Source organism: Balaenoptera borealis (genome assembly GCF_965194805.1).
Source record: "Balaenoptera borealis genome assembly, chromosome: 2".
Taxonomy (NCBI): Eukaryota; Metazoa; Chordata; class Mammalia; order Artiodactyla; family Balaenopteridae; genus Balaenoptera; species Balaenoptera borealis.
In genome coordinates this window covers 65,707,311-65,734,742 of record NC_138867.1, presented here as the reverse complement: position 1 = coordinate 65,734,742, position 27,432 = coordinate 65,707,311, and the positions used below count along the sequence as shown (strand labels likewise).

Sequence of the window (27,432 nt, the reverse complement as noted above, 5' to 3'; positions counted from 1 at the left end):
GAAAAAAAATCACTCTCTTACAGTAAATGCCGGCATTCTCCACCCAGATGCACAAACCACTGTCATTGCTGAAAACTCCATTTATCTCAGCCTCACATCCCATCTATCACCAAATCCTGTTGATTTATTTCCTGTTATTTATTACCTTTCAAATATGACTCCTTTCCATTTAAACTAACACTACAACCCAGTCCGAACTACTGATACCTCTCACCAAGGCCACCGCAAGGGCCTACTGGTAAGACTGCGCTGATCAACTGTGTTCTTCCTCCAAACATTCTCTGCATTTCAGCCAATGTAGATGTGATCATACCAAGCCCTGTTTAAAACCCTTCAATGGTTTCCCATGGCTCTTACACAAACTCCTAACACGGCCTACACTTTGTGTAACTTGCCCTTACCTATTGTCTTCAGCTTCATGGAGAATCTTGCTCCCCTAGAGGGCCACCCTTCAGCTGCTGTCTCACTATGGTTTTTTTTTTAATGTGAAAGAACATCTGTGCATGCTGCTTTCTTGGTCTGAAATGCTCTTCTTTCCTTTGATTAGTTAACTCCTCCTTCAGATTACACATCACTTGCTAAAGGAAGCCTTCTCCTGACGTTCCTGACCAGATCAGGTCCCAGCACCACAGGCTGCCACAGCCTCATATACCTAGCCTTTGTAGACTTGTCACAGCTGCAATTTTCCATTTCTTTATACAATTTTTTGGTTTATGCTGATCTTCTCCATCAGGTAAACTTCATGGGAACAGAAACTATGACTGCTTTGTATTCTGAGTGCTTGTCATATGTTAGATGCCAAGTTAGTATATGTTGGATGAATGAACAAATGAAAATGAATGGATAAAGATCCAAATTTGTTGAATTAATGCACTTCGTCCTTTTCCAGAAGGCTTATATTTGCTCTCACCGAATATACTTTATATAAATGTTTTATATACATAGAACAGGTTCTATACATTGGTAAGAATTTTATTATACTAATATTATAAATATGTTATCATCACAAAGGTTAGTTATTGTTATTATCATTGAATTCATTCCTTATGGCAGAAACTATTTTCTGGTTACCTCTGAATCCATTCCTGAACACCTGTCCCTTGCCTAACTCCGTTATAAAAGCTGGATAAAATCAAATTCATACTTTGTTTTGCTTATAATTATGGCCATGAGACACAGCGCTGCGTTAGCGAAATGTAAGTGAAAGTTTTCTGGGAGGCTTCTGAAAAGGTACTGGTTGCCTGAAAAAAAGGAGAAGCTTTTGCATTCCTTTTCCCTTTTTCCTCATATGAATATCAATGTGATGTCTGGAGTCACCGCAACCATCTTGCAACTATGGGAAGACAACAAAACTGCAGAGCCACTGAAACATCAGAAGTGGTCACCTATTTCAAGCTTCCTTGTTAAATGAGAAAAGTAAACCCTTATTTTCTTTTCTATTACTTGTATCTAAAAACATTCCCGATATTCTGCTAACAAGATTCTCTTCCAGACAAATTACCTTACATTGCCCAAGATATTTTTTCTCTTTCTTTTTATTTTTCTTTCTTTTTCTTTTTCTCTTCTTTTTTATCTTTTTTCTATTGATGAAATTTCTCTGTCACTCCTCCTAATAATGTAACCAAAATAAAATACCTAGCATTTTTTCTTAGGAAATAGAAAATTAATTATAATGTTAAAAACAAAAGAAATATTTTTTAAATTTATTATATTGAGTTCATTTACAAATATATGGAGATCAAAATAACATCTGGTGATATGGCATCAAATATTGGGTTGGCCAAAAAGTGTCTTCGGGTTTTAAGTAAAAATAAAAGACATATTTTTCATTTTCACCAAGAACTTTATTGAACAACATATTTACTATTTTGTTCCACTACCTTCTGCCATTTTTCAGGCAACTTCATAATTCCATCTTCCCAAAACTTTTTATCTTTTTGAGCAAAGAACTGTTTACAGTCTTCCAGGGAACTGAAATTTTTTCCTTTAAGAGAATTTTGTAAAGACTGAAATAAATGGAAATCTGAAGGTGCAATGCCTCATGAATAAGGTGGATGAATTAGAACTTCCCAGCCAAGCTGTAACAGTTTTTGCCTGTTCATCAAAGAAACACGTGGTCTTGCGTTATCCTGATGGAAGACAATGCATTTTCTGTTGACTAAATATGGACACTTTTCATAGAGTGCTGCTTTCAGTTGGTCTAGCTGGGAGCAGCACTTGTTGGAATTAATCGTTTGGTTTTCCAAAAGGAGCTCATAATAGAGGACTCCCTTCCAATCCCACGATGCACACAATACATCACCTTCTTTGGATGAAGACCGGCCTTTGGTGTGGTTGGTGGTGGTTCATTTCGCTTGCCCCATGATCTCTTGCATTCCACATGATTGTACAATATCCACTTTTCATCACCCGTCATAACTTGTTTTAAAAACAGAACATTTTCATTACGTTTCAGTAGAGAATCGGACGCGGAAATACAGTCAAGAAGGTTTTTTTCACTTAACTTACGTGGACCCCAAACATCAAAGCGATTAACATAACCAAGCTGGTGCAAATGATTTTCAATGCTTGATTTGGAAATTTTGAGTATGTCGGGTATCTCCCGCGTGGTATAACGTTGATTGTTCTCATTGAATGTCTCGATTTGATCGTTATCAACTTCTACTGGTCTACCTGACCGTGGAGCATTGTCCAGCAAATCTCCAGCACAAAACTTCACAAACCACTTTTGACACATTTGATCAGTCACAGCACCTTCTCCATACATGCAAAAATCTTTTTTTGCGTTTCAGTTGCCTTTTTACCTTTCTTGAAATAATAAAGCATAATACGCTGAAAATGTTGCTTTCTTCTTCCATCTTCAATATTAAAATGGCTACACAAAAATTCACCAATTTTGATGTTTGTTTTTAAATGCATGCTGATATGACAGCTGTCACAATACAATCGTAACAAAATTGTTTCAAATGAAGTTAAAGACAGCTAAGAACTACTAGAGCCATCTTACGGTAAAAAAGGAACAAACCTTTTAGCCAACCCAACAGAATTTAGGTTGCTTTGCTTTGTTCATTCTCTGATTAAAAACCAAGCCTTAAAGTGTTTTAATGTCTACTCAACTACATGAACCTTAGCATGTGATATATTCTGATGTGTTCAAGGGTCAAATATTAAATAAGTAGGAAAATAAATCAGACATTCTACACATATACTTTGACTATACACTATAGACTATATTTACTTTTTTCTAAAAATGTAAGTGTAAGAAGTATAAATAATATTTTAAGAACTGATAAATCTGACTAAATAGATTAAACTATGAATCCTAATTGGTGAGACCACGATATTTCACCTATATTCCTAATATGGCATGCAATTTAGGTTTATAGGTTGAGGGTAAGTCTTAGCCAGCTGCATGTTATGTCCTTACAGCAAAAAAGAATATGAATTAAATTATCTTGGGCCAGTGCCTTTTCCAGTCTGTTGTCAGTTCCCGACCTATAAAATAAGGAAGGTAGACTAGGTTGCAGACTGCTCTATAGAGCCTAGAAGCCAAGTCTCCAAGCCTTCTACCTCTTTTTTTTGGAAATTAAGAAAAATTTTATTTTATATTGCAGTATAGTTGATTTACAATGCTGTGTTAGTTTTAGGTGTACAGCAAAGTGATTTAGTTATACATATACATATATCTATTCTTTTTCAGATTCTTTTCCCATATAGGTTATTACAGAGTATTGAGTAGAGTTCCCTGTGCTGTACAGTAGGTCCTTGTTGTTTACCTATTTTATATATAGTAATGTGTATATGTTAATCCCAACCTCCTAATTTATCCCTCCCTCCACCTTTCCCCTTTGGTAACCATAAGTTTGTTTTCTAAGTCTGTGAGTCTGTTTCTGTTTTGTAAATAAGTTCATTTGTATCATTTTTTAGATTCCACATATAAGTGATATATGATATTTGTCTTTGTCTGACTTACTTCACTTAATATGATAATTTCTAGGTCCATCCATGTTGCTGCAAATGGCATTATTTCATTCTTTTTTATGGCTGAGTAACATTCCATTGTATATATGTACCACATCTTCTTTATCCATTCATCTGTCGATGGACATTTAGGTTCAAGCCTTCTACCTCTGATTAAGCAGAGCAGATCTGCTTTTATCTGTTTAATTTTCAACTTCTACAAATAATTTCCTTTAAGAAAGAACTCGGTAACTAAAAACAAGTTGAAAATGACCAGACAAAATGATCTCCTAGGTCTCTTTTGATATTAATTTCATGATGAAATGATTTCTTTAAGTTCCTAAATTCTAAATAGCAAAATCCTATATAGCAAATCTGTTCATCTAACTATGTATGTAAGAAGAAAATTCATGTGACGATGTGGGCTTGATTTATTGTCAGAAATATATTCAAATAGAACTAATGTTTTTACCTTGTGAAAATGCCATCCACAATTCCAATTGTTGCTTCCTCTGCCGGAACATAGGAGCCAATCTGAGCCATGATAGTAATCAATGCAACTTGCTTTATGTAGGAGCTCTTTCCACCCATGTTTGGTCCAGTAATTATCATTACTCTCTCTGAGTCCCCCTAGAAAATTAAAAAGCAATTTCACTTATTGTACTAGAGGGGCTTCTATGTAATAGCTACAATTTATTCCATAAATGAGAATGTATTAGGCAAAAGATTAAGGTGTGGTATTTAAATATGTCACCCATTAAGTATCACAAAGGGAAAGAGGACCTCTTTGTCTTCAACTTGAACTGTGCTATTACAGAACAGTGAAGTCTTAGCAGCACGCATGGTTGCTTCTGGACTTAAAAAAGGAAGTAACAAGAAGCAACCTAAACGAGATAAATACTATGGCTTTCTCTTTAAATAATTATTAATCTGCCTATGTCTGTTTTTTATATTACTTACATTTAAAATCTATCAATTTCCATTTGTCCATACTAAAATTATAGGTATTACACATCTAATTGCAGAAAGCCCTAGTCTGGGTTGGTAGCACATGAATATTTTCAGTTAAAGAGGGATAACTGCTAAAGGGATGGATAATACTAAATTCTAGATATTGGTTTTATCAGGATTTAATTACTCACTGGTACTTCACCAGAATAAGTGAAAATGGGAGAAAAGCTGCAACACTTGCAATGATTTAATTTCTAGAACTTACCTGTATTAACTAATTCTAGTACTTGCCATGTATAGACTCATCCTAAGAGAAACTGTCCAGCTGCAGCCCTCTGCAGAGGAGTTAGCCTAAGGCATCCATGTGCTATGCTATGTGAACCCACCACTTTTGGCAATACCTGCCTGGTCAAGAGTAACCAATCGGTAACTGACCAACAGCCTAAGAGGTGGTTTCACATAGGGGTCTTCTGAAACTAATCAACTAATCTCTTGGGAGCTGAAATCGAGAACCATGGAGAGGTTCAGTCAAACTGGAGGAGAGGTTGAAAAGAAACACAAAATGAGGCTACAAGGCACTGGGGACCATGAGTAAGAAGTTATGAGTAACCAAAAGGTAGGGCAGGGAAAGAAAAAATAGAGAAGAGCCAAAAGGAATTAAGAAACTTCATGCAAACAATGGGGGCATTAGAGTAAAGCATTAGAAAGTCTTACTATTAAAGGTATTAAAAAGTAAACCTGTTCCGTCTCTAAAGATGTCCCATATCCTTATTAACCATACATTTCCAGTCTCCCTAAAGCCAAGGTATACTAGAGATCTTGCTCTTCCTGTGTGATTCCTTTCTCTTAGGATTACATATGGCTTTATAATGAGCCTCATGAATCTCCATTACTTGAAGGAACTTGAGTGAATCTGTGTTTCTTGGAACAGAAAGAGCCTAGCACAGTAAGAGCAAAGGAAACAAACTTGGTACAAGTAGAATGATAAAACTTATGATTAAAATTTTAAAAATTCTCCTACAGATGTTAAAAAATAATAAGCCTATTATAAACAAATGAACATTTGGCATATGAAACGTTTTGAAAATTCAAATTAAATGAACAGATTTCTTTTTTAAAACTGACAGAAATTACACAAGAAATAGAAAATCTGAATAATCCTATAACTATTAAAGAATTAAATCTGTAATTAAAAGCCCTCCCAAAAGAAAAACCCCAAACCCAGATAACTTCCCCACTGAATTCTTGCAAACATATAAGAAAGAAATAGCACCAATCTTACAAAAACTCTTCTAGAGAAGAGAACAAGAGGGAACTCTTCCCAAATCATTTCAGAAAGCCAACATAATCTTGACATCAAAACCTGACAAGAGCATTACAAGAAAAAAAAAATTACAGGTCAGTTTCATCCATAAATATATAATATATGCAAGACTCCCTAATAAAATATTAATAAGACAATCCAAGGATATACAAACCATTTAGAATTTTTGAGGAATACAAGGTTGGTTTAATATTCAAAAGCCAATCAACGTAATTCACCACATTAACAGAATAAAGAAATCATATGATGCTCTCCAATGACACACAGAAAGCATTTGATAAAATTCAATATCCATTCATTTAAAAAATTGCAGGAAAAGGAAATAAAAGGTATAAGAATTGGAAAGAAAATGATGAAACTGTCATTATTCCCACGTAAAGGAATAATGACATACAGGAAAAACTGTGTTTCCAGAAAAATCTAAAGTAATCTATGAAAATAATTAGAATTGACTAATGAATTGAGCAAGGGCTCGGGGCATAAGTTCAGTATTCAAATGCCAACTTTATTTCTACATTTTAGCAACAAGTAATTGCAAATTTTAAAAATTTAATGACATAATTTACCATAGTATCAAAAGAAATCAAATACCTAGGAATAAACCTAACAAAATGACCAAGACTTCTAAAGAGAAAACTACAAAACATTATTGAAAGAAATTAAAGAAGGCCTAAGTAAATTAAAGAAAGCACCATGTTCATAGAATAGAAGGCTGAATATTGTAATGCTACAATAATTAAACTAGTGTGATTCCGGCACAGACACAAATAGACCAGTGGAATAGAATACAGTCCAGAACAGACTGACACGTATACAGTTTCCTGACTTATGACAAAAGTGACACTGTAGCACAGTGGACAAAGGATGTTCCTTTTAATAACTGGTGCTGAGTCAAAAAGATATCCATATAGAAAAATTTTAAATCTTGATTTCTTAAGTTACATCATAAAAATCAATTTCAGGTGGATTATAGATTTCAAAGACAGGGAAAAACTATAAGGTTATTAGACAATAACATATGACCTTGGGGTAGATGAAGATTTCATAAGCTGATCATGAATCACAATTAACTATAAAGAAAAACGTTGAAAATTAGAGTACATTAAAATTAAGAACTTTTATTCATTAAAAGATGTCATTAAGAGAATGAAAAATTATGGAATAGAAGATATATGCACTAAGTATTTCCCAAAGACTTGAATACAGTATACATAATGAACTCCCACAAATCAAAAGAAAGACAACCTCAAGAAATATGGCTGGAAAAAAAAATTTTTAAATGACAAGAGAGGGACTTCCCTGGTGGTCCAGTGGTAAAGAATCTGTCCTGCAATGCAGGGGACACGGGTTCGATCCCTGGTTGGGGAACTAAGATCCCACATGCCATGGGGCAACTAAGCTCATGCGCCACAACTGCTGAGCTTGTTGAGCACCTCAACTAGAGAGCCCTGCATGCTGCAAACTACAGAGCCCACGTGCTCTGGAGCCCGTGTGCCACAACTACAGAGAGAAAACCTGCAAGCCACAACTAGACAGAAGCCCATGTGCTGCAGTGCAAGATCCCGCAGGCCACAACAAAGACCTCGCAGTGCCACAACTAAAGACCCGATGCAGCCTAAATGAATGAATGAATGAATAAATGAATAAATTAATGAATTAATGAATTAATGAATGACAAGAGAAAAAACACAAATGGCCAGTAAGATGACATTCTACTTCAAATCATTAAGAAAATGTAAACCAAATCAGAGAGACCACATCACTTCACTAAATGGCTAAAGTTAAAACCAGAAACTGCCAGTATTAAGCTTTGGCAAAGATGCAAAACAACTAGAATTTTTATATACTGCTACTGGGGAAGTAAACTGTACACTATTTTGGAAAACTGTTTGGCAGAATCTATTAAAGCTGAAAGTAAACATATCTGAACAATTCTGCTCTTAGGTACATGTCTAACAGAAATGTATATGATGTATATTAAAAAAAAAATGTAAAAGAATGTTCACAGTAATACTTTTCATAATAGTACTAAATTGGAAGTAACTCAAATGTTTATCAATAGAACAGAAAAGTTATCATGTATTTATACAATGAAATTCTCTATGACAATGGAAATAAACAATATGCAAAAAATATGGATGAACTGCATAAAACCAATGTTGAATCAAAGAAGTCAGACACAAAGAGTATATATTGTAGTCTCTATTAATATAAGGCTCAAAAACAAGAAAAAATAACCAAAATTATTATACTTTGGCAAAGAAATTAGGACAGTGATTACCTTTCAGGGGGGAAGTAGCTACTGGGAGGCCCTCTCATACTCTGCAAGTGGAGCTTTTAGAATGTGTTCATTTCCATTCTATTGTTCTACTTCTCGACCTGGTTTTGGGATACTTAAATGGGTACACTTTGTGAAAATTCACTAAGCTGTACACTTATGATTTGTGCATAATTCTGTATATTTCAGTAAAGGTTATTTTAAAAAGGAAATGAATATATTCTCACAAATTAATCTACCAAGCAATAAAATTCCAGAAGTTAATTTTGAAATTTCTTTGATAGATTAAAAAAAACAAACAAAAAAAAAACAAAGAAAAGTCAATACAATTTTGAAGAACCACAATTGTGAGAGGAGACTTTGTAATAAAGCTATAGTAATTAAAAGTGCAATATTGCTTTAGGCACAGGTAAACATAGCAGTAACAGAAAGCCCGGACACAAACCTATACATGGCACTTGGTATTTTGCTTATTTTATAAATAAGCAAAAAAGATACCATGGTTCAATAAACAATGGTGGGACAACTGGGTATCCATATGATAACAGAGTTAGGCTTGAATCTCACAGAGTCCCTAAATCGAATCTAGATGGATGAAAGAAAGAAATGTGAAAAACAAATCTTAAACTTTTAGAAGAAAACATGGGAGAACGACTTAATGACATGAAGGTAGAGAATGATTTACTGAACAAGATAGGAAAAGCAACACAAAAATATAAACCATACAGGAAAAGACTAATACATTTGATGAAAATTTTAAAACCACTGTTAAAAGCAGTCATCAAACATAAAATGAAAAGGCATATAACAAAGAAGTAGTATTCCTACTTATTAATAATACCAAAACAATGGAAAAATGGGCAAAGGACATGAATATGATTATTTATAGAAAAAAGAAACATGAAAGACCAAAAACACATGTTAATCAGGGAAAGGAAAATAAAATCAGCAGTATTTTTCAAGGGACCTATTCCTTAGGTCCTATTCCCCCATTCATATGAAAAAATAAAGAAATATCCATAGTGAAAAGTTTTGAAGGAATAATTTTAAGAAATAACTTTTACATTCATCATACCATCAAAAAGTTTAAAAGTCTGTTTACATAGCATGTTGGCAAGAATGTGGACAGCAATTTAGAAATGTTTACTGACGTTAAAGAGTCCATATACTGGTACATATGACACAGCAACTCCTCTTTTAGAAATCTAGGAAAATGCACAAGCGCTCAAAAAGACATTTATAAAGCTGTTCACTCTAATACTGTTTGTTTTCGTAATAGACAAAAAATAAATTGTCTATCACTAGGAAAATGAAAAGATCTACTTTGTACAATTATTAAAACAATTATTTACAAGGTAGAATACAATAAGATAGGTTCAGTGGCACATATTTATGTAAATTTTAAGTATATACAAAAATATGTATATAGTATTAAGATAAATCTATATCAAAGAATAAAAGCCATGCATAAGGATAATAAATAACATCAGGATAATGGTTGCCAATGACGGTAGGAGGTAAAGAGGGAGGAAAAGAGATGGCAGTTAATTACATATGACCTTAGCTCTACGTATACTATTTTATTCACTTTAAAAAAACCCTAAATTATTACAAAATGTCAGTCTCTATGATATCTGAGTGGTAAATGAATGTTATACTGTTTTCTATGCCTTTCCACTTGTTTGAAATATCAGGTAGTTGAAAGTTATTTAAGTGAATTACTTTAAGATTTAATTATTCCATGGATAATCATGAACAATCAAGTAACTCTTTGCAAAAATACATAAAATTTCAGAAAAATTCACATAAGTTCCAAACGACATTTTGTTATTTGGATTTCCAGCATATTATACAAAAACAAAGTACTATAGAAAAGCACATAATGGAAAGTGAAAGAATATAACACAAAGGAGATAACCCACAGAAGGGTTACACGTGCCATGCTAAGGCCCCCTGAACTGAGAAGGCATTGTTTATGGAGCTTCCTGAAGTGTAACTACCAAATTCAATGAGCACGTGAGGGTGGCCAATGGGAATGCAGGAGCAGAAATTTTTTTTTTAATCAGTAATTAAGGAAAGCTATAAGAAAAACATACACCTTTTATCTTGTAGACAACCTTACTCCTCCCAATGCCTTGAAAAATAAAAGTAATTATATTTATTGTTCGATTCCATTTTTTCATCCTGTGAAAATCAATAAATTTGACAGGGTATCTTAAAAAAAATCTTAATAACTAAATATTTTAGTAAATAAGATCTATAGTGATAAAGCAAAATATAATAGTATGTGTAGTTAGAAGATGGTATCAGTTTCTGGCTTTGCCATTAACTAGGTAGGTACATCTCATTTCCTCATCTGTAAGAATGAGTAACAGAAATCTCGGCCTTACATGAATTTTGTGAAATTTAAAGTAAATAAGAAAACAAAATATGAAGTTCCTTCAAAATTATAAATGCTGTAACAGTTTTTGCAAATCATGTTTCTTAAAACTAAGCCACAAGAAGAAAAAGTCACAACACACTCTAAACTAATTGAAACAGAAAAAATGAATTAAAGGAAATGGATAAAAGGAAATGAAAGTAAGTTTGCCTTAGGCTTAATGTAACAGTCAAATGTGAAATTTATTGGAAGAGTTTGATAAGTAAAATAAGTATGTGTATGGCACTTACACAAAGAAAAATGTTACTCTCTTTTGGATTTAAATTGCATGTAAGTTAGCGAAAAATGAATAAGCAAATCTGGTACTTCCCATTATTTTCAAAAGGAATGACATTTTCCTTTTACACTGAACTACACAGAAACTGCTGGTGTTTAGAGCCACATGATCACGTACATGTTCCTTGAACACTTCATCTCTCCAGCATTCAATACAGGATAACAAAGTTTTTAATTTATTTGATTTCAGAGCCAATTGATACACAAAAATCAATTCTTTGTATGTATAGAGAAAAATATCACATAAAAACTTAGACTTCAGAGTTCTAATATTTAAATAATGTTTATTTAGCTGGAAAACAAGTCTCTTTCCCTGACACTATACACCAGTAAGTGATGAATGATTGATAAAACAAAATGACCCTTAGAGATCTTCTTTAACCAGGTAGAGGGTATCCACCAAAGCCTTATCACAAACATCAGACTTAATGGTCAAATATTAAAAGCATTTCCTTTAGATCAATCATGACAAGATGTCCACTATTACTGCTTTTATTCAACCTTACACTGGAGGCCCCAGGCAGCATAACATGACATTGAAAAAAATAAAAGGTATAATTACGGACTAAAAAGAACAAAACAAAATTGTCATTCACAGACACATGATGGTTTACAAAGATAACCAAGAACAGCTAGACGAATTATTATAATTAATGAGAGAGTCTAACAAGGTGGCTAGATTTAAGATCAAAATGCAAAATAAACTTCATTTTTCTATAAGAGCAACAAATAATTAGGAAATAATTGTAAAAAAGTGGTGTGATGAATTGGGAGATTGGGATTGATGTATATACACTAATATGCATAAAATGGATAACTAATAAGAACCTGCTGTATAAAAAAATAAATAAAATAAAATTCAAAAATTCAAAAAATAAAAGTTATGACCTACATAGCAACAAAGGAATACTTAGTAATAAATATGATAAAGATGTAAAAACACCTTTATGAAAATAATTTTTTACTTTTCTTGAGAGGACTTAAAGAAAACCAAAATAATAAGTATATACTACATTCATAGAGGAACAAATTTATATGCCACATCTATATCATAAAGATGCCAACTTTCTCCCAAAGTGATCCCTAGGGTCAATGCAATTCCAATAAAAATCTCAATTTTTTCCCCCCCAAAGAACTAGTTAAGTTGACCCTAAAATGAAATGGAGAAGCAAATGCTAAGGAAAATTCAAGATGTTCTATTAGAAGAATAGGTGGGGAGATGTAAAACATTATTTAAATGCTATAGTAAATAAAACTGTGTGATTTCGGCTTAGGAGCCAAAAACAAAACAACAACGACCAAAAAAAAAAAAAAACTGACCAGTGAAAAATAATAGAGTCCAAAACAGTTCCATGAAAATATGAAAAGTTAATATATGACAGAAATAATTCTGCAGATTGATGGGAAAGAATGGATTATTTGAAAATTGATGTAGGACAATGGATTATATAGAAAGATATGGGATTGGAATCCCACCTCACACAAGATATAAAAATAGATTTTAGGTTGACTGATTAAGGACCTAAACCTGAAAAGTAAAACTTAAGAAATTATAGGTGAATACTTTATAAACTTTATAAAGATTGGTCAAAAAGATTAATATATAACCCAAGTTTATAAAGTATATAGAACTTAACATTTCAAAAAGTCATTTGCAGTCTCTGTAAAACTAGTCAGGAATATGTGACTGCCTTTCCTCTCCAGTTCCCAAGATGACATAGCAAGTACATACATGATCAAGGAATTTCACCTATCTAATGTGTTTATCTATCTTTTAGTGAGGATCATATGTATTTGAGGCACCACACATCAAAGGGTCCCAGATATGAAAGATACATTAAATCTATCTGGAAGACCAGTTTGGATGAGTAAGCATTCTAACAGAATAGCCAGAAGCCAGAAGTTGGCAAAAAAAACCACTACCCACTCTGGAGCTTACTGAAGTTACTAGTAATGCACCCAACAGGACTGGCCTAGACAGTGCCCAAACCTGTGGTAGCATCAAGCAAGATGCCATGCACAGAGCAAGTTCTCAAGAAACCACACATGGATGGGTGGATGGATGGATGGATGGATGGATGAATGACAGGGAACAAAAGCTGAGGTACTGCACCAAGGGGACTGTTTCTGGATAGCATCTATTACTCTGATGAACCTTTGGAGAAGCTAGAATTTCATTCTTTAAAGTTTTTACCTTAGTATTGGCAATGTCTGGATAGCATGTCATAAGATCTTAGTATTGTGTACTAAGAGTCAAAACACTGAATTTAAATCAGTAAGTTTTAAGATAGCTAATCAAGTTCCACATTTAATGCCATATTCTGTGGGAGAAAAGAAGAGGTAAAGATAAAAAAATAAATAAAAGGTAAACTTTAAGGTATCGTAAGAAAATCACAGACAAGTGCCAGGCACTGTGCTCAAGATTTTATACTGGTCATCTCATCCAGTTCTCACAACAGTCTCATGGAGCAATACTAGTATCGCTGTATTTTCATGTTACAGGTGAGGAAAGAAAGGCTTGGAGAAGCTAACTATTACCTTGCCCAGTAATGCGGAGCTACTAAGTAGTAGAACTGGGATGCTAAGTGAAGACCACCCTGACAGATGTCTCAAAGGGAACCCCTATTCAATGACAAGAAATCACAGTCACCACTAGATAGGAGTGCTGCTCTAGCTCAGAGCCAGCATCCTTGGATTTCTCACTGGGTAAACTACAGTGATGATCAGTCAGAATATCCCTGAAGTCAGGAGATGCATAGCAGAAAAAAAAAAAAAGCTAAAATTGTTCAATGTTAATTTCCAAGACTTGAGTATCACCTAATTTTCTGCAAAAACTGCTTTCTTCCTTGACAAGTACAGATGCTGACATCTATCCTTTAAAAAGAATCATGGTAGAACTATTTTTATAATAGCTGCAGACTGCTGAAAAAGTTCAACAGTTTCAAAGTGTTTTATTCCCTGAAAATGTCAATCAATGGCACGTTACAGTAAGAGACTCCTCAGTGAAAGCTTCGTCCAGACAAGCTCTCAGCCAAATCCTTGCACTTTTAACCCAAGGCGAACGCCAAACAGAAAGGGGGAGAATGAGGCTGGAGAGAAGTACAGGCTGTATGCTGAGATACCAAGATAAAAGTCCAAATCCTTCCAACAGCTACATGCTTTCCAATTTACGTTCCACTGAGAGCTAGTTGTTACTCTGCCCAACCCCTTCATTTTATAGATGAAGAAATCAAGACCCAGCGAGTATGGTGGCCTATCCGAGATGACAGTAAACTAACAGCAGAGCAGGATTTGAATTTACATCTCCCATCACAGTCAGGCACTTTCCCACTACACTCATGTACCAAAAAGTAGTACACAATAAGAATTTTTTTAAAAAGGAACAGAGAAAGTGCTAGAATAGAAAGAAATTATTTCTGGCCACAGTGATGGGGAAGGCTCTAAGGAGGCAGCAGCATATTTTGGGTCTTCAAGGCTGAGTAGTTCAATCACTGGAGATGAGTAAGAGATAGGAAAAGAGAAGAGGAACATTCTGCACAGGTCAGAACACTTTAAAAAGCAGTTATCCTTGACATGCAAATTCATGAAGTGTTCCATATTTTTAATCTATGATGAAGGAGGCAAGAATATACAATGGAGAAAAGACAGTCTCTTCAATAAATGGTGCTGAGAAAACTGAACAGCTACATGTAAAAAAAAAAAAAATGAAATTAGAACATTCTCTAACACCATACACAAAATAAACTCAAAATGGAATAAAGACCTAAATGTAAGACCGGATACTATAAAACTCTTAGAGGAAAACATAGGCAGAACACTCTCTAACATAAATTGCAGCAAGATCTTTTTTGATCCACCTCTGAGTGAATGAGACTAAAAACAAAAATAAATGAACGGGACCTAATAAAAGCTTTTGCACAGCAAAGGAAATCATCAACAAAACGAAAAGAAAACGCAGAGAATGGGAGAAAATATTTGCAAACGAAGTGACTGACAAGGGATTTATCTCCAAAATATACAAAGAGCTCATGCAGCTCAATATCAAAAAAAAACCCAATCAAAAAGTGGGTGGAAGATCTAAACAGACATTTCTCCAAAGAAGACATACAGATGGCCAAGAGGCACATGAAAAGATGCTCAACATCACTAATTATTAGAGAAATGCAAATCAAAACTACAATGAGGTATCACTTCACACTGGTCAGAATGACCATCATCAAAAAATCTACAAACAATAAATGCTGGAGAGGGTGTGGAGAAAAGGGAACCCTCTTGCACTGTTGGTGGGAATGTAAATTGATACAGCCACTATGGAGAACAGTATGGAGGTTCCTTAAAAAACTAAAAATAGAGCTACCATATGATCCAGCAATCCCCCTACTGGGCATATATCCAGAGGAAACCATAACTGAAAAGGATGCATGCACCCCAATGTTCTTTGCAGCACCATTTACAATAGCCAGGACATGGAAGCAACCTAAATGTCCATCAACAGAGGAAAGGATAAAGAAGATGTGGTACATACATACAATGGAATATTGCTCAGCCATAAAAAGGAAAGAAATTGGGTCATTTGTAGAGATGCGGATGGACCTAGAGACTGTCAGAGTGAAGTAAGTCAGAAAGAGAAAAACAAATATCATATGATATCACTTTTATGTGGAATCTAAAGAAATGGTACAAATGAACCTATTTTCAAAACAGAAGTTGAGTCACAGATGTAGAAAATAAACTTGTGGTTCCCAGGGGGGGAAGGGGGGGCGATAAATTGGGAGATTGGGATTGACATATACACACTACTATATATAGAGTAGATAAATAATAAGAACCTACATATACACACTACTATATATAGAATAGTTTAATAATAATAATAAGAAGAAGAACCTAGCACAGGGAACTCTATTCAATTCTCTGAAAGGACCTGTATGGAAATAGAATCTAAAAGAGTGGATATATGTGTATGTATAACTGACTCACTTTGCTGTACAGCAGAAACTAACACAACATTAGTTAATCCACTATACACCAATAAAAAAAATTAATTAAAAAAAGAGTTTAAAAAAAAACTGTTGATTTAGGAAAAAAAAAAAAAAAGCAGTTTATCCAGGAAGAAAGGAGCACGAGAAGACAGAAGTGATAGAAAATAATATTCAAATGCCATTAATATTTCCTCCAATCATTAACAATATATGATGATCATGCTATGTGAAAAACACATTTATAGTGATTCTCACTGAGGATAAACTGGAGACTGGCACAAAGACTCTTGTACAACCAAAGCTGTAAGAAAGATCCACAGAGAGAATCAAAAAAAAAGGATACAAATGAACTTATTTACAAAACAGAAACAGACTCATAGACGCAGAAAACAAACTTATGGTTCCAAAGGGGAAGGGGTGGTGGGGATAAACTGGGAATTTGGGATTAACAGATACACGTTGCCATATATAAAATACATAAAAAACAAGGACCTACTGTATAGCACAGGGAACTATTTTCAGTATCTTCTAATAACCTATTACAAAAAATAATCCAAAAAAGAATATATATACATATACGTATATATATATAACTGAATCACTTTGCTGTATACCTGAAACACTGTAAGTCAACTACATTTCAATAAAAAATATTTTTTTAAACAAAAATACATAAATGAAAAGAAAGAGCCACTAAGAATCAGGTAGGAAGGGAAGAGAAGCGATCAGGTCAGGACCTATACCCCTAGGAAAGGACATAGAAGAGAAGGGGGATCCTCCCTGGGCAGTGAGCGGTTCAGGCCACATATTGGGCGCCCCAGCCCTGGGGTCCAACACGGGGAAGAAGAGTCCCCTTAGCTGGTTAGAAAGCCAGTGGGACTAACAGGAAGGCTGAAAGAAACCTAGACAACGTTCACGAAGCGTGCACACAAACTTCCTTACTCTTGAAACAAGGTGCAGAAAGCAAATTGAAACTACACTGGGCTCTGGCAGGTTTCCTGCGACCACTCCAGCACGTGCCCTAGTCTGAACCGAGCACCCGCTCAGGCCCCACCTGCTTTGTGACACAGCTCCGTGCTAGGGTGAGTGCTGCTGCAGCTGAGGAGAATGCTCAGTTGCAAGGGACTGCCAGCCCAGACCCAGAATGGCATCTGAACGGGGTAAGAGCAGCCATTACTGGCGCTGACAGAAACAGCGCATCGGAAGAGGTCCTGGGCTTCGACTGTGGCCAGGACCACCACAGCCCGTGCCCAGGTCTAGGCCAAGTGCCCACAATGGCCCCGCCTGCTCTACGGCGCAGCTCCACACTAGGGTGAGAGCCGCAGCAGCCGAGGGGAGTACTCAGCTGTGAAGCAAAAAGGGGGCTCAGACTGGGAACAGCGTCTGAACAGGGCAGGGGCAGCCATTACTGGCACTTACGGAGGCAGCACATCAGAAGCAGTCTCAGGATCTGACGGTGGCTGAGGCCAACAGCCCGCACCCAGACTCTCCTGCTCCAGCACTGCTCCCTTCTGGGGCGAGGGTACTGGTGCCGGGAGTGGGGAGAGCAAGAGCACACACTTGGAGGGAATGGAGCCAGCTTGGACCCAACTCTCAGGGCTTCTGCTCCAGCACCTTGGGACCTGCCCCTGCCCCCTGTAGGGTGGTGTTGGCCACGGAGCAGAGGAGAAGCTCCAGCTCTCACCTGGCTCTGGCCCTGGCCCTTCCACCTCCAATCCCATCGCCTACCAAGGTGATGGCTTCTAGCACACCCTGGGGAAAGATGTGACTCATGCTCACGTGAGATCTAGCTCTCCCACCAAAGGCACTGGGCACATTCAGACTATATAAGGTCACTCCCACACAAGGATACCCCTTCAAGACCACAACAGGTAACTGTTTCATCTAATTTCACACAGACAGAGAAAGTTAAGTAAAATAATAAGACAAAGGGATTTGTTTCAATCAAAAGAACAAGAGAAAAACCTCTGAAAAAACAACTAAGGAAACAGAAGTAAGTAATTTGCCAGATAAAGAGTTTAAAGCATTAGTAATAAGCATGCTAACTGAATTAGGGAAAAGAACAGAGGAACACAGTGTGAATTGTAACAAGGACCAAGAAAGTATAAAAAAGAACCAGTCAGAACTTAAGAATAACTGAAATGAAAAACATACTAGGGGCTTCCCTGGTGGTGCAGTGGTTGAGAGTCCGCCTGCCAATGCAGGGGACACGGGTTTGAGCCCTGCTCTGGGAGGATCCCACATGCCGCGGAGCGACTAGGCCCTTGAGCCACAACTACTGAGCCTGCGCGTCTGGAGCCTGTGCTCTGCAACAAGAGAGGCCGCGATAGTGAGAGGCCCGCGCACCGCGATGGAGAGTGGCCCCCGCTCGCCGCAACTAGAGAAAGCCCTCGTACAGAAACGAAGACCCAACACAGCGAAAAATAAATAAAAAAAAAAGCTGGAACAGAAAAAGTTTAAAAAAAAAAAAATACTAGAAGGAATTAATAGCAGACTAGGTGATACAGAAGAATGCACAAGTGATTTGGAAGATAGAATAATGGAAATCACCCAATCAGAAGAGCAAAAAGAAAAACAAATTTAAAAAATGAGAACAGTTTAAGGGACTTCTAAGACAACATCAAGCGAACCAACATTTGTATTATAGGGGTCCCAGAAGGAGAAGAGAGAGAAAAAGGGGTCAAAAATATATTTGATCAAATTATGGCTGAAAACTTCCTGAACCTGAAAAATGAAACAGATAATCAGGTATAGGAAGCACAGAGAGTCCCAAACAAGATGAACCCAAATAGACCCACACTAAGATATACCATAATTAACATGGCAAAAGTTAAAGAGAGAATTCTAAAGTCATCAAGAGAAAAACAGTCATATATAAGGGAACCCCCATAAGGTTATCAGCTGATTTTTCTGCAGAAAGTTTGCAGGCCAGAAGGGAGTGGTATGATATTTTTAAAGTGCTGAAAAAGAAAAACCTGCAAACTAGGATAACCTACCTAGCAAGATTATCATTTAGAACTGAAGGAGAGATAAAGAACTTCTCAGACAAGCAAAAACTAAGAGTTTATCAATACTAAACCTACCCTAAAAGAACTGTTAAAAGGTCTTCTCTAAGTGGAAGAGACTATAACATGAAGTAAGTATCTATAGAAAAGGAAAATCCCACTAGTAAAGGCAAATATATGGTAAAAGCTGAGGATCAACCACTTAAATAAGCTAGTATGAGATTAAAAGACAAAAAATTGTAAAAGGAACTATAACTACAATGAACAGTAAAGGGATAGACATGAAAATGTAAAATATGACATCAAAAACACAAAATGTGGAAGAGGGGATATATAGCTGTTAGCCTAACTGATGCCAACTTGGGCCCTTAGAGTCTCTCCTGTCCTTCCACTGACGCTACCCAGGACTGTACTATGCAGTAAATCACTTCTCTGTTGTTAAGGGCTTTGAGTTAACAGATATTGTTTAATAATAATTAGGATCAGGTGGCCTCTATGCTCTGTTAGTCCCCAAACAATGATGAAAACCTTCACTGATGTATTCCTAGTGCCCACAAGACTAGTTACCCATTCATAAATTTAATTTAGGAATGCACATTCTGTTTCCAAGCACCTATCCCCCACACCCTAGGTCAATTATAAAATTGTCCCAATGGCCCCTTGGCAGTGCAGACTGCACCTACGAATGCCTCTGTATCATTGTCTCCTCAATCCCAATCACACCCTGTGAGTAAGTTACCCTATAATAAACTGACCCATTGATTATATGGGGCTGCCTGCCTCATCGTTTGGTCTCAAGATGCCTTCTCAGTTTGGTGGGACTTTTCATTCCCACTGTCCTCTAACGGGGGAGTAAAAAATTGTTCAAACACATCTTTTAGAATGTGTTTGAACTTAAATGACTACGAATTTAAAACAAGTAGATATAGTTATAGGTCAACATAAATAAACCCCAAGGTAACCACAAATCAAAAACCTACAATAAATAAACAAAAACTAGAGAGAAAAGAACACAAGCATACCACTAAAGAAAAATCATCAAGCCAAAAGGGAAGCAACTAAAATAATAATAGAAGAACAGAGAAGAACTACAAAAACAACCAGAAAACAAGTAACAAAATGGCAATGCCAATAAGTACATACCTATCAATAATCACTTTAAATGTCAATGAACTAAATGCTCCAGTCAAAAGACATAGTGTAGCTACTGAGATTTTTTTAAAAAGGACCCATCTATATGCTGCCTACAGAAGACTTACTTCAAAGCTAAAGAAACACACAGACTGAAAGTCAGGGTGGGAAGAAGGTATTGCATGCAAATGAAACAACAAGAAAGTGGAGTTGGCAATATTTATATCAGACAAAATAGACTCTAAAACAATGTCTATAACAAAAGACCAAAAAAAGGGCATTATATAGTGATAAAGGAATCAATACAAGAAGAGGCTATAACACTCACTAACATATATGAACCTAACAGAGGAGCACCTAAGTATATAAAGCAAATACTAACAGACATAAAAGGAGAAATTGACAATAATATAATAATAGTAGGGAACTTTAACACCCACTTACATCGATGCACAGATCATTCATACAGAAAAGCAATTAGGAAACAGTGGTCTCCAATGACACATTAGACCAGCTGGGCTTAGTATCTACAGGACATTCTATGCAAAAACAGTAGAATACACATTCTTTTCAACTGCACATGGAATGTTCTCATGCTAGGCCATAAAATAAGCCTCAACAAACTTAAGAGGGTAGAAATTATATCAAGCATTTCTCAATCACAACCATATGAAACTAAAAATCAATTACAGGAAGAAAAATGGGAGAAACACAAACACACAGAGACTAAACAACATGCTACTAAGACACCAATGGGTCAATGAAGGAACCAAAGAGGTAATCAGAAAATACCTTGAGACAAATGAAAATGGAAATGCAACACTCCAAAATCTATAGGATGTAGCAAGAGCAGCTACAAGAGGTATGTTTATGGCAATACACACCTACCCCAAGAAACAAGAAAAATGTTACATAAACAAGCTAACCTACCATCTAAAGGAATTAGAAAAAGAAGAACAAAGGTCAAAGTCAGAAGAAGGAAGGAAATAATACAGATCAGAGAGGAAATGAATAAAATAGAGACAACCACCCTCCCCAAAATAGAAAAGATCAATGAAACCAAGAGCTGATTTTTTGAAAAGATAAACAAAATTGATAAACCTCATTAAGGAAAAAAAAGAGAGAGGGCCCAAATAAATAAGAAAGAAGAGAAATAATAATTGATATCACAGAGATACAAAAAATCATAGGAGAATACTATGAACAGTTATATGCCAACAAAATGGACAACCTAGAAGAAATGGACAAATTTCTAGAAAGAGACAACCTTCCAAAACTGAATCAAGAAGAAATCTGAACAAATGATCACTAGTAGTGAAACTGAACATATAATTACTGGTAGTGAAATTGAATTTGTAATTTAAAAAACCTCTCAGTGAACAAAAGCCCAGACCAGATGGCTTCAAAGGGGAATTCTACCAAACATACACAGAAGAGCAAACACCTATCTTTCTCTAACTATTCCAAAAAAAACTGAAGATGACAGAACACTCCCAAATTCATTCTATAAGGCCACCATTATCCTGATACCAAAACCAAAGACACTACAAAAAAAGAAAAGAAAATTATAGGCCAATATCTAAGATGAATATAGATGCAAAAATCCTCAATAAAATATTAGCAAACCAAATCCAACAATATATAAAAAGGGTCATATACCATGATGAAGTTGGATTTACTTCAGGGGCCTAAGGATGATTCAATATTCACAAAATCAATGTGATATACCACATTAACAAAAGGAAGGATAAAAATCACATGATCATCTCAATAGACACAGAAAAAGCATTTGACAAAATCCATTCATGATAAAAACTCTCAAAGTAGGTATATAGGGAACATATCTCAACATATTAAAGGCCATATATGATAAATCCACAGCTAACATACTCAACAGTGAAAAGCTAAAAGCTTCCCCTCTAAAATCAGGAACAAGACAAGGATGCCGACTCTCACCACTTCTATTTAACATAATATTGGAAGACCAAGCCACAGCAATCACACAAGAAAAACAAATAAAAGGCATCCAAATTGTAAGAAAATAAGTAAAACTGTCACTATTTGCAGATGACATAATACTATATATAGAAAACCCTAAAGTCTCCACCAAAAAACTATTAAAACTAATAAATGAATTCAGTAAAGTTGCAAGATACAAGACTAATATACAAAAATCAGTTGCTTTTCTATACATGAATAGTGAACTATCAGAAAGAGAAAAGCAAGAAAACAATCCATTTAACATCGTACCAAAAAGAAAAAAATACCTAGGAATAAACCTAACCAAGGAAGTGAAAGACCTAGACTCTGAAATCTATAAAACATTAATGAAGGAAAATGAAGGTGATACAAAGAAATGGAAAGATATCCTGTGTTCATGGACTGGAAAAAATATTGTTAAAATGTCCATAATACCCAAAGCAATCTGCAGATTTAATGCAATTCCTATCAAAATACCCATGACATTTTTCACAGAACTAGAACAAATAATGTTAAAATTTATATGGAACCATAAAAGACCCCTAGTTGCCAAAGCAATCTTGAAAAAAGAGAACAAAGCTGGAGGTATCACCCTCCCAGACTTCAGACAATACTACAAAGCTACAGTAATCAACACAGCATGGTACTGGCACAAAAATAGACACAAAGATCAATGGAACAGAGTGGAGAGCACTGAAATAAACCCACACACTGATGATCAATTAATTTACAACAAAGGAGGCGAGGATATACAATGGAGAAAAGACAATCTCTTCAATAAGTGGTGCTGGGAAAACTGAACAACTACATTTAAAAGAATGAAATTGTAACATTTTATGACAACATATATAAAAATAAACTCAAAATGGATTAAAGATCTGAAACCATAAAACTTCATAAATCATAGCAGTATTTTTTGGGATCAGTTTCCTAAGGCAAAAGAAAAGCAAAAAGAAACAAATGGGACCTAATTAAACCTACAAGCTTTTGCACAGCACAGAAAACCATCAACAATACAAAAAGACAACCTACTGAATGGGAGAAAATATTTACAAATGATATGACCAATAAGGAATTAATATACAAAATATATAAACAACTCAGCATCAAAAACACAAACAACCAGATTAAAAAATGGGCAGAAGACCTGAATAGACAGTTTTCCAAAGAAGATATATGATGGCCAACAGGCACATGAAAAGATGCTCAACATCACTAATCATTAGAGAAATGCAAATCAAAACCACAATGAGATATCACCTCACAGCTGTCAGAATGGCTATCATCAAAAAGTCTACAAATAAAAAATATTGGTGAGGATGTTGAAAAAGGCAACCCATTTACACTGTTGGTGGGAGTGTAAATTGGTGTAGTCACTATGGAAAATAGTATGGAGGTTCCTCAAAAAACTAAAAATAAAACTACCATATGATCCAGCAATTCCACTGCTGGGTATGCATCTGAAGAAAACAAAAAACACTAATTTGAAAAGATACATGCACCACAATGTTCATAGCAGCATTATTTACAATAGCCAAGATATGGAAGCGACCTAAGTGTCCATCAACAGATGAATGGATAAAGAAGATGTGGTATATATATATATATATATATATATATATATATATATATATATATATATACACAATGGAATAATACTAAGCCATAAAAAAGAATGAAATTCTGCCATTTGTAACAATGTGGATAGACCTAGAGAGTATTACACTTAGTGAAATAAGTCAGACAGAGAAAGACAAATATTTTATGTTATCACTTACATGTGGAATCTAAATAGTAAACCAAACGAAGGAATATAACAAAATAGAAATTGACTCACAGATATAGAGAACAAACTGGTGGTTACCAGTGGGGAGAGGGAACAGGGGAATGGCAAGATAGGTGTAGGGAATTAAGAGATACAAATTACTATGTGTAAAATAAAGAAGCTACAAGGCTATATTGTACAGCACAGGGAAATATAGCTATTATTTTGTAACAACTTTAAATGGAGAATAATCTATAAAAATACTGAATCAATATATTGTACACCTGAAATCAATATAATACTGTAAGTCAACTATACTTCAATTAAAAAGAAAACACATTTATAGCAGAATCATGAGGATAATCTAGCCATAGAATTAAATTAAGCTTACAACTCAAACATATTTTATGGTATGCATTATTGTTGTTCTGCTTTGTCATTAGGTACAAAGTCAACAGGGTATGCACATTATCGTAATCACTCTTTTAACATTTATATAGACAATACAAGCATTTCTGGGAATATCTGTTCTGGGAGAAGAGAGGAAATGGAAAGTTTGTGGTCTTTGCTCTCCTCCCACACTACCTCAACTTGACTAGTTTCAAGTATCATTCTTGTAACAAATATGTGAGCTCCTACTATGTGCCCACATGGTAGTAGGTTCTAAGGCACCTTCTTGATCTCAGAGTAAGAGACTGTGACCAGGATTCTAGTGTCCATCCTGCCCCACTCTAGAATACTTGGGCTGTGGATTTCCCTGCGGTTACAGAGATCCACAGGGTTTGAGCACTTCCTGGGAATCTTCCTGCTGTGCGTATTTGACTCATTTTCCTCCCTCTTACAAACTTAAAAGCCACCAACCACACTTTTCCCTTTCTCCCTCCCAAAAAGGTAAATTTATATTAAAAAAAAAAAAACCATGATCGAACTAAAAACTCCATCTTGGACTGCTATAAAAAATCCATCCATTATGAAGTCATTTGGTTTAAAGAGCAAACAATCCTGAGACTGCTGTGGGTTATGGTGGCGTTTCCCAAGCAGTACTGAGACAGGCTGGGACCTGGGACCCTTTGCTGCAGTGCTTGCACCTGGACAAACGTCTCCTCGAGAAACAAAATACAAAGAAACTATATGAGACTAAAAACAACTGCATGCACGCGCAGTTGGGGCAAATTTTGGACAACAACACACAAAGAGACCAAAAACCGAACTGCCGCTTCTGAAGAGCCGGGAGCAAAAGCAGGGTACTGAGCATGCCCCCTGCATACAGCACCGCCAAGGGGGTGGGCAAACCACCTAAGCCACTCTCCAGCCCATCCCCTGGATGCATCCCTACCCTCACCCCATATAAGGAACCAGCTTGGCCTCCCTGAGTGAGCCAGAGAAACTGTTGCCTGTTCTCGCTCCTTGTTGCTGAGGCAGGGGCCCCAATAAAGCCTTGCCTGAATTTCTTGTTTGGCCTCTTATCAATTTCTATTGATTAAGGAGGCTAAGAACCCTGGTTGGTAACAGTATGTCTTGGCAAACTGTCTTGCTCTGCCTCACAGGTTACAGGTGTGCCAAGATGCTGACCCTCAAAGTGGCAGGTGGAGCTGGGGCAGTCAGAGCCCCCGGGACGACCTCTTTTTGCTCTGAGCAACCTCTTCCTTCTCCTTTTATTCCAGTGTACCAGCACTAGCATCATTTTGTTAGTGTGCTGCGAAGTGAAAAAGGTTGGAAAGCACTGGCTTGCCTCAGCATACTTTCATGTTTTGGGAAACAGTTCAAGACTATTCAACTTGGGTAACCCCTGGCAGTCAACTCCCCTTTCTGGGCCTTGGTTTACTCACAAGTATGAAGAGGTGGTTACACTAAATGATCCCTAATGTCCCTTTCTAGTTCTACAGTATAATTACTGTGTAAGTTGTGAACTTCCCATATAACATCCTGAAAAATAACATTTTGTGAAGAAGAAAAAAGCACAGATTTGGAGTAAGACTTGGAGACTGCTCAAGACTTCAAGTTAATCCTTATTTAACAAATCTGATTAGACGCCTGCTATGTGCCAGAGAGCCGTGATTGACAGTAGGATTATAACTAAAGCAGAGAAGCAAAGTCCCTGTTCTCTTCAAGCTTATAATCCACTGGGAACCACAAACCAAAAAAAGGCAATTACAATTTAGTGGCATAAAGACTAAACTGGGGAGAAATACAGAGTGCTGTGGGTATGTGACAGGGGTACCCATCCCAGCTTTGGTAGGGAAGCCTTAGTACGGGATATGACACCAGGACCAGACTTAAAGAAAAGCAGGAGCTGGAGGGCGTGTGGGGTGGGAGGTGGGTGTGTGGGAGGTGGGTGCGGACGGTGTGGGGGAAGATGACATTCTAGGCAGAGGGAAGACCATCTGCCAAGTCCCTTAGTGGCGCAGTACGTTGGGAACTATACGACTGGAATTTTAAGCATTAATTCAAATAAGGGAGTGATATGACAGGTTAGGAAAAGCCCTGTGGCTGCAGAGTGGAGAATAAACTGGAGGTGGGCAGATCCAGTGGCTGCTAAGTCTACAAATACTCAGATTATGTAATGAGTCAGGGAAGGGAACCAAAAAAGGAGGGTTTAAAAGCATATTCCTTTCAATTATGCTTGTAGAAGTCAAACAAGGTTTCCTAGAAGAGGAGGCAGAGCTAGGTCTTAAAGGATAAAAAGGAATATACAATAGCACCTTGCTTTTTAAAATTTTTTGTATTTCTATTTTTTTGATGTTCAGATGAAACAATAACTGAATGCTAAAAATTAGGTAGGGATATATTTAAAAGATAACTTGAAAAATTCTCTTCAGCTAAACCCACTTTCAGTGAAATGACTCCTTCTATGTCACGCCTGAGAGGGCTTTTTCTTCAGCCTTCTTTACATTTTTATACAATCTCCCTGAGTGACAGACCCAGAATCTGAACTCCCTGTACATGCATCGTGATGATTCTTAAATCCCTAACTCCAGCTCAGCCCTCTCTCCTGGCTTTTATATCCACCTTCACACTGGGATCTCCACCAAATGTCCCACAAGCACCTCAAAGTCACAGTTCCTTTCTATCTGATTCTTTGCTATATTCCTGCCAGAAAACCCAACGTAGCAGGTTAAAAAAAAAAAGTTAGCTTGTTTATTGACCATTCGGATATCCTCTACTTTGAAATGCCTGTTGAAGTCTGTTGCCAATTTTTCTACTGGATAATCTGTTTAGTTCCCTCATAGCCTTTATAAGTACTCCATCGGTGTTAATTTAATTGGATCTATCTCCCACCAGATTAGAGAGGTATTGTGTCTCTTCTTTGTAAGCCTGAAATCAAGCACAATATTGACAC

General features: G+C 36.1%; 1 protein-coding gene across 1 annotated transcript in view; it reads right to left on the bottom strand.

The window, feature by feature from the left end:
* The window catches only part of MSH3 (mutS homolog 3), a 182,291-nt gene that overhangs the window by 28,829 nt on the left and 126,030 nt on the right, over nt 1-27,432 (bottom strand). Inside the window, 1 exon segment of the mRNA XM_082375445.1 lies at nt 4,433-4,590. Coding sequence (XP_082231571.1) covers nt 4,433-4,590 — 158 coding nt within the window.